At 36.6% G+C, this 9,720-nt stretch overlaps 1 protein-coding gene across 2 annotated transcripts in view; it reads right to left on the reverse strand.

Moving 5' to 3' along the window:
- Window positions 1-4,583, reverse strand: part of LOC144059083 (insulin-like) — a 9,139-nt gene extending 4,556 nt beyond the window's left edge. The window contains exons 1-2 of one of the 2 annotated variants that reach the window (XM_077577923.1): window positions 4,384-4,583; window positions 4,257-4,289 (exon numbers count right to left, since the gene is read on the reverse strand). In XM_077577923.1, the coding sequence (XP_077434049.1) occupies window positions 4,257-4,289; window positions 4,384-4,463 (113 nt within the window). In that variant the 5' untranslated portion in view covers window positions 4,464-4,583. Of the gene's footprint in view, window positions 1-412; window positions 521-4,256 lie in introns of both variants that reach the window. The other variant, XM_077577924.1, reaches the window with a different exon arrangement.
- Window positions 4,584-9,720: the final 5,137 nt, after the last annotated feature.

Consider the following 9,720-nt stretch of genomic DNA (forward strand, 5'->3'; position numbering starts at 1 on the left):
GGACACCGACGTAGTTGACAGACTACTCAGAGATGCTCCAGTTAAACGCTGAAGACTTTTCAAATAATATTGTTGTTGTTTTTAAAACAATCATTTATGAAATTAGTAATGCAACTCTTTTGTCACAAATGGATAGTCAGCAAGGCCAAAAAATATAATAATATAAATAAATATATATAATCAAAGCATAAACAAAAGTGTGGCTGCACGCAAACGGAATTATAAACACGTTTCTATTATTTATTAAAGAAATTTATTTTATTTAGAGAAATCAAGGAAAAAAACATGAATTATTGGGTAATATCCGTTCGTAAAGGATGATGAGAACGATTACAAATACTTCCGAGTTATCTCGCTCGGATAGGATCACAGCATTTAAAAAAAAAAAAAAAAAAAGGATCACAGCACTGACCAGAATATATGACTGGATCGCTGATAGCCCATACACGCCCGTGCAAGCCCTTGAAGTCACAGGGCTGCCATCTTGCTCCTCCCATCGCACAGCAGACTACTGTATAACCTATACGGTATACATACAGAATCTGCAGATTAGACATGAATTAGTATAGGGTCGGGGCGCAGGGGTGGGGGTGATCACTATTTTTTAACAAGTTAAAAAATAAATATATAAATAACAAATGGACAGTATGTGCTGCTTTGAAAACCCCCTTTCACTTTTATCGCTCAGTTCCTTAGACCCCAATATTAGATTTGGCAGAGGCATCTTTTGTTGAATTACAGTTCAATTCTTTAATAATAAAAAAATTGACAAGTTTCCTCTTGTAAACATCATTATTCATACAATTTATATATGTCTTTAAGGCAAGTTGTAAAATATCTGAAGTCCACTTGTTTATGTTTAACGAATTTAAAACATAAATCATGCTGTTTCTACTAAGTACTGTGTCAAATGTTCTCCACTTTCGATACTGTAAATGTATAGGATCGTATGCCGAGAAACGTTTCTTGAGAGGAGCAATATGGCAGCCTTGTGGTTTTAAAAGGCTTGGCTTATCGGCTATCCAGTCATATATTCAGGTCAGTGGATCACAGACTTAAATATGAATGCACTGTAAGTAAGTCCGTGGTAATGATATGAAAATAAATTTCCTCGGCAAAGACGAGAATCTGAAAAGGCCGTTGCTCTCCGAAAGACAAGAATACAAACAAAAACAAGCCTAGATTGCAGCCAACAACGGACATATTATTGACGCTAGCGTCCCCTGGTGGTCGGAACTACACGCAAGTCTCCATTCACGCATTTGCAACTTCAGTCACACATTTGTGGATTCTTGTTACAGATACAAATTCTTCTTACATATTTGTGGATCAAAATATGCATTTGTAAATGGTTTTGGCTCAATAATGGCCCCATAATGCCCGCTTTTCAAGGTCACTCCACCCACAGTGCGTACATGAAGGTCTGTAAGTGGTCGATGGGAGAATCTGCACATACAGCCAAAGAGCTGCGCGGGAGAATATACCCTAAGGTGAACCGCAAAAACTACGATTTGTGTTTTGGTTAGGTCAGCACATGTACACTACTGGGACTTAAGCCAATGTTACACAGACAGAGTTCACTGCTGAGAGTGCAAATTTTAAATTTCACTTTTGTTTTTGAGGCAGTGCACATGTTGTTGACACTTTGCCAGCAGTAGGAGACTATATTATGCAGTGTATATATTTTTAAATGGCATGTTAATACTTTTTGTTGCTACAAATAATGTGGACAGTGAAATGGGCAATTTAAAGAGCAATAGACCAAAAATTTGCATTCATTCTCAATCGGTACTTGAACCATGAGCTTAATTTGCTAGCAGACTACAGCTGTGATGATTTCCAATTTGAAACAGCATTATGAGAAAAAGCACAGGAATTTTGAATAATAACCCAAACAAATGCCTTGAAATCAAATCATTCTTGTCATTGACTCAACAGCAAATGGCGCTCAATTTGAATGGCATGTGTTTATATTTTGAGTGGCATAGATTTTTGGGAAGCACAAGAAGCTACTCTCAGATGAGGAAATATTAAAAGAAAGCGTGACTGTAGTGACGGACACTGAAGACAAAAAGAGGAAGCGACAGATGCAATTAAGAACATCCTCTGTTCATATTCAAGTGGTGCCTTGAGATATGAGTTTAATTGGTTCCATGACCACATTTAAAACTCAAAACACTCAATCAGTATCTCAAATCATATTTGCTTAATGAATAGAAAAAACACTAATCCATTCCAGCCTCCACCAAAAACAAATATATATTATTTAATACGATGTAGTACTCTATAATACTGTACTTTATAAGACCATAGCGTTATAATGTACTTAAATGGAAAGTAAAGAATTATACAGTTTTTGCATTATTCTGCAATGCAATTCAACATGCAGTGTTCACCTCGACAAGGAGGCAGTTCAGCATAATACAGACAAACGACAAATAATGTACTACTACTACAACTGTCAGGACTCAATAAAATGCTGTAATGTGAACGTCATTGTTTGTAGAGGACAAAGAATGTGCCTGTTTGTTAGTGCCACCATACAGCTGCCATATCTCAAGCTCAAAAGTCAAAGTGAAAAGAAGAAAAAAAGGCCTAATTACAGCTCGTAACTCAAAACTAGTTAGGGCACAACTATTTAGTTTCATTTTTGTCAAAATAGAAATTACATTTTGTTTTAGTTATGTTTGTTGAGTTGAATATTTGGAGACACTTTGTTAAGAATATTGACCAACCTCAATAAATGGACTTTATTTGACACATTGGAACATCCTAAATTATTTAATATAATGTAATATTTTTTTATATAATGATTATATAATATGTAATATAATAATAATTATTATTACTATTAATCTAAATTATTATCAATATGATTCCATCATTTGTCAGTCTATTAGGCCTTATATTAAAATTTAACTAAAATTTGTTCTAATCCTCAAGATGTGGCTTTTCTTTGACCTCATTCCATTTCAGAAACGGCCTAAAGATAAGAGAGTTGATGTCAAAATATGATCCAGAAAATGTGTTTGACTCAAACTGGCGGGATTAACTGTGGTGCTCTGTTAACCCCAATTCTGCTGCCAGTCTTCTAAAAGACCATCTTAACAAATTGAGTTTGTTAAAGAAAAAATAAGAAAAGCTCAGCACACAACTTGAGTCCCAACAGGTTGTTACCTCCTCTCAGGATGATACTGGAAATGCATGTCCAACATACTTAACATTCCTCCAATCCTGGTGTGAACCTTGCACACGGGTCAACTGGTTCAGGATTAGTGGCTCTTACCAAAGTAGAACTGAACATAGTAAACCTACTCTCATTTAAAAAAAAAAAATAGGTGAGAAGATGTGAGACTATGGAGGGTTGCACTCCAATCAAAGTCATATTTGGACCGCTGTCCTTTATGCTGCTTTTAAGGTATTCTTTTAATTTGAGGGATTTACACAACAACATATGCATACAGTATCACTTTCACTCTCGGTGTTCGCCTGCATACTTGCCTGTACACTGAAGTCATTCTTGAGACAAACATACAGGAAGCTTTATAACATCAGACTGAGTATGTTGTTTCAAAGATTATGAAACAAGGTGAAGAAATTGCAAGATTAACAAAATATCACAGACAAAAAAAGGCCTAAATTAGTACATTAAATGAAAAGAATAATGTGTTAATAATTAATTGTACAGTACTATTGATTGTGTTTTTTTTGTCAGCTTTAGTTTAACTCAAATCTTACAGAAGCTAAAATAAATGAAGAAAAACTCCAGTCTTTCAATATGAAAATTGTAGCTTCTGTCAGTATATCCTCAAGGTCAACCCCAACCTTAGTGCTTTGCTGATCTTTCCGTCGGAGCAGAATTGTTATTAGCGTCATTAATGAAGTCACTTCTGTGATTAATACTCCAGGTTTGATGCTCAGCTTCTGTTTCAAGGTGAAAACATATTTCGCAGTCATTTGGAAGCTACACAGAGCCTTGGTGGAGGTCTTATAATGTACTGCAGATTATTGGCTTGAAAATGAATCATTTTAACAGTAATCTTTAACAATGCACCGGCGCCAGCATTACGACATTGGCAACGAGCTGGATCTGGCCCGCCACTCCTCCATCCCTGCTGGCTGGATGCCAGGCTCTTGGCACCGTGGACCGGCTGAATAATAGAGCTGCCTGCGCTGCTCATTACTTTCATCCTGATTATTATACATTTACATTTTCAAAGTTGAGATCTTGAGGGAATACAGAGAAACACGCTTACCTTTGTTTGAGGCCTCTCAGTGCAGTGGAGCAGCTGGCAGTTGCCGATGAAAAGGGGAGCAGACCTGTTGGGTTATACAGGTACAGAGAACATCTCCACTTGGCTACATTTCCAAGACAATCAGTACCTCCTCACATGCACCTGTGTTTTGTCAGCTTCTCTGGTCTTCTTATTAACACTGTGACCTGTGGGCATCCTGATCGGCATCCTGATCAGCTCTTGAGTAGCGCTAAGTCATTTACTGTGTATGTCCATACAGCAGAGTTCAGATCAAGTTGAAAAAGGAGACCCCATTCGGCCCCCTGCTGAGTGACGGCCTAAATGGCAGAGTTCACTAGGTGACAAACACCATATGTCACATTCTGATCACGTTGGGTAATAGATTAAAGGATTTCCTGGCTGGCTAGTGGCCACTAGTGGTAAATATAGAGTGCAGTTGTGCACAAGAAAAAAAACACCAAGTTCAGCACTTACAAGTCAATTATGTAAGAAGCAAATTCATTCTTCCCCTTTGACACAATTATGTTGCATACATACACTTTTTACTTTTAAAAGGGAAGTCAACCCAGTTATTTTTTGGGTGACAATAATATGTTCTATGCAGCCCTACTAGTATAAATATGGTATTCTGGTTAATATTGTGTTAGTGGAATATGAGTTCAGCAGCAAAATCCAGCAGTTTTTATCAATATCAGAAGCAATCACAGTGCAGCTTCAGAAAACAGGTGAGCTCTGATTGGTTGCTGCCTGAGACCTGAGCAACTGTGATGTCATCTTCAAGTGGCAAAATGGCTGCCCCCTGAGATGGATAAAAACGTTTGGATTTTGCTTCATAACTCATATTCCAAAAATGTAATATTAATGACGATTGAGGTCACATGACATATCATTGCCAAGAAATGTTTAAAGTATATTTCCTCTTTAAAATGTACTGTGATACATGACTAATTACAGTAATTTCTGGACTTTTTTCACTTGCATTTGACCCTGCAGCTAATAGAAAGGTGCGGCTTATCCTTTAGATCACAAGGGGAAGCACTATAAAGGAAGCGCGAGAGCGTCAGGCTGAGCAAAACAAATCAAGTGAGCCCAAATGCAGTAGGAGAGACAGAACGAGAGTGAGACAATTTACGTCCTCATTATGAAAAAAAAAGTTACTGGTGCGGTAACATTAAAACACCTGCAGTTTACGGTCGGGTGCGGCTTATATGTGTAACAAACTCGAGTATTCCCCAAATTTAGCTAGCACGGCTTACAGTCAGGTGTGCCTTATGGTCCAGAAATTACAGTACCTGTTAAAGCTGCAGTGTGGAATTTGTTACTTCTTAACTTGTGACTGCCACCTCTGGCCTAAAGTGTAACTGCAGCCTCTGTGTCACACTTGTGCATGGTGCGCATGCGAGTACATGCACTCAAATAAACTCTTCGATTTTTCAGTTCTGAGCTAGAACTTGGTCTGTGCTCAAAGCAGGCCTCCACTCGTTTTCAGTTTCCATCCCAATTGTGTCGTACGCTAGCTAACACAACACTTCATGTCCGCAGGGACGAGCATGATGTCACCCTCCACCGCTGCCCACCCCGAAGAAACTGAAGGGAAGCTGATAGGCGCATTTGCAGTTAAAAAGTCAGGGCTCTTTGTACTCATCTGGGCATGCATAATGTAGAAACATCTTTAACATGAACATTTTAAACTCCAACAATGCACCTTTAAGTGTATTTAACATAACGTCACCCTCTTAAAATAATTGTCTACGTTATTTTTTGCAAAAACTACTTTTTTGCCTAAATCATCTCCTCATGATGGTTCAATTTTTAGTAATTCTTGAAAAATCTGAAAAAAATGACTTAGGTGATTATTTTAAGAAGCCATTGATAAGTGATTGACTGTAGTAGGGTGGCATGGCTCAGTGGTAGAGTGGTCATACCCAAAAACAGTGGTTGTGGGTTCGATCCTTGACCTTTTGACACTGAACCCCCAGTTGCTCCTGATGCTACGACGTGAGTAAGTAAATGGAAAGTCCATGTAAATGGTACAAAATAGTGTTAAAGTAAATACATTCTACGTAATGGTGTTTATTAAATTCAACATAAAGTTGACACTCGAATAGGAAAATAATTTTATTAAAAATTAATTAAAATTAAAAATGAATTAAAATTAAAAATTTGAGCTTTTGCTGAAATCGAGTCATCTAACATTTTTCAAATTCAAATGAAATATTTGTGTGGGACCAGTGGACGTTATCTTATCATTTACATCTAATTCTATTTCTTTGAGTGTAACCACAGATAATATAACAGTGCCAAATTGTCAATAATAACAATTACTATCAGTACTAATTACTTTAAAACAACTGTGGATCATAATGTGCAATATCTCTGATACGTACATACAGTATAACCATTAGCAGGAAGATTACACTTTGCCTCTATAAAAGTAGTTTATTAGATGGGATCTGTGTCCTGTCATGTGTAGCAGCTGTTTTCTTTAATTTGAGTGCCTTTCTGAGGGTGGGCCAGATTTAGACGAGAGGCCATTTGTAATATAATTTTATATCAAAGGATGACTCAGTCGTGGAGTACACGGCTGGGAACAATCCCTTCTATCCATCTTTTAATTTGAGCATTTCTACCTGGTGTGGTGGTAATACGCTCTGTAAAACAAACAACTGCATTTGAAATTCCGTAGATAAGACCCAGGTCATTAAAAAGCGGACAATGTCAATGATTAACTGACAATGGAATATCATTATTTTGTTATGTTCTCATTCATTTGACATTTTGTAGTGTGCTAAACCCAGAATTAGATGTTATTATTGTTATGCAGTGTTAACTACAAAGAGGTTGTTTGAGGTTAAAGACAGTTTTATTTAGAAAACTGTAGCGTGCCGGCATCGTGAACTTCCTTGGGTACATTCTTGAGACATCTGTGAAACAACACTAAACCAAAAATTTCCAGACTGCACTCATGACGAAAGATAAGCTTTTGTAGAGTAATTTAAAAAGTTTCATTTGTTAGACTCCACAGGAAACTGAAAAAAAAAGCATTTGATAAAATGTGTTTGATTGCATTTCAGCATGTGTGTTAAAGTGACCAACATCCATCCAGCCAATCACAGGGCAAACGTAGACAAACAACCATTCACACTTGTTGACGATTTAGAGCCTTCAGTTAACCTACCGTGCATGTTTTTGGAACGTGGGAGGAAACTGTAAGTAGCCAGAGAAAACCCATGCAAGCAGGGGGACTTGCAAATTCCACACTGAAAGGCCGTAGCTCGGATTCCAACCTGTGACCCCTGAACTGTGATGCGGATGTGTTAACCAGTCTCCAAAAACAAATTTAAGGGACCAAATATTGATGTTAGGAGATTATAATGTGAGAGGCGTTAAAGAATCAAGATACCGGCGTCAGGTATCAAGTCAATATCGTGCACTTAATGAGAAATTTGACATTTTTAATCTCATGTTTACCTTATGTCTGGGTAGACTAGTTTTAACAACACAATGAAAATAGAAATGTTTGATTTCTTCTTCATTTTTTTTTAAACATTTGGCTGCTCTGCAACTAGACTTTTTTTTTGATAACACACAACATGGGAATAAATCGGATGACCTATATTTACTGTACTTTCAATAAAACAATGTTAACTTCGGCATTAATTATGATTTATGGTCATGTCAATGTGTAATATAAAGACACGAGTTGGTAACATAATGGACTTTGTGTAGACATATGTCACATGTGTCATTACAGCAAGACAAATAGAGATTTCAAACTTCCCTACTTCGGTTACATATAGCAGCTATTGTATCGCAAATAGATGTTTGAAAAAAAATACTGTATTGTGATGATATCTTAGTCAGTTGTCATGATTCTGCGACATTGCATCACAACTTACTCTGTGATACCTAATAGTTTTGAACCTGTAATTATTTATTTAATTTTAATTTTATAAAAACAGCAGAGGTCCCAGAAATGAACCCTGTGGAACACCATACGTTCCGTTATACAAGTGAATTCATATTACACATATTCATCCGACCACTCACCCCCCCCCCCCCCAACATAGTTAGTGTGAAGGGATTACAAAAATAAAGAAATCCCACGATGTACCATCACAACAGCCTCAAGTCGACTACTGAGCGCTCAAAATGCCCTGCATCACAGATAGACCAAGCAATGTAGCGTGATGATGGCCAAGCAGGGCGTATCATCAAGAATCCTTTATTCTATATTTATTAACCCATAACTTTAGATTAATTTATTTTTAAATATTTAAATGGATCATATTATTTTTGCAACAAAGCTGACAACTCACAATTGGTTAATATCTCTTTCGACAGAATGGTCGAAAGAGATATTCTACTCTGAACTCTGTGTTTAGCATGAGGAAATACATTTGCATGTTGAGCTTTGGCCCAGCTAAAATGCAATGGAATGTCGCTTCTCGTTCGACACTCCCCCTTAGCGCTCTTCATGAGATGGAGGTTATATGTATTCACCAGCTAGCTGCATGTTCACCTTGACAAAGTCATCAGATCTTGAAATGACGGAGTCTGTGTAAGTTTCACATTTATCACATTAAAAAACTGTAGCTCAGTTTTAATGATTTTGAAGATCCCCCCCAAGTTTCTTGTCAACTTAAAACAAATCTTCAAAGGATACTTGCAGTCAGAGGATGGTCATGCTTCTTATGCTTTGCAAGTGATACATGCGAAATTAAACAATTTTTCATGCCTAGTCATGTCTCTGAAGGGGAAGCCGTGGATCAACCTGCATTCTGACTCACTGCTGAGGTGATGCAATCAGTTTGGAACAGTTTCAAAATAAAATTCGACTATAGCGTATTCATTCAAATGACTTTGGGACAATGTCATAAATGCTATATTTTTATTATAATAATAACAATAATGTTAACAATAATGTTAACAATAATGATAACAATATTGATAATAACAATAATAATAATTATTAGAGGTGTTAAAAAATCAATTCGGCAATATTTCACAATATTACAGCGTGCAATTCTCGTATCGATTCAAGATGCAGCTGAATCAATGTTTAAAGATACATTTTTGATGGAAATATTCAACAAAATGTCTTGCTTAGGGTTCACACATGAAACATGGAAGAATGTTCTATTAATGGAACATTAAGCCTTAACATTTTATTTCAATGTAGTCCAAATATGAAACAGGTTGCAACCCGTTTGTTAAATACAGTGGCTTACAGTTATAAGCCTGAAGTACATTAATCGGTATTGAATCGAATCGTGACCTATGAATTGTGATACAGATCGAATCGCAAGGTACTAGGCAATTCATACCCCTAATAATAATAATAATAATAATAATAATAATAATAATAATAATAATAATAATAATAATATGATCTGTTTGGTAGGGATGTAACGATATCCAAACATCACAATACAATATTATCATGATATGAAGGTCACGATAC

The sequence above is a fragment of the Vanacampus margaritifer genome, chromosome 10 (assembly GCF_051991255.1).
Source record: "Vanacampus margaritifer isolate UIUO_Vmar chromosome 10, RoL_Vmar_1.0, whole genome shotgun sequence".
Lineage (NCBI taxonomy): Eukaryota > Metazoa > Chordata > Actinopteri > Syngnathiformes > Syngnathidae > Vanacampus > Vanacampus margaritifer.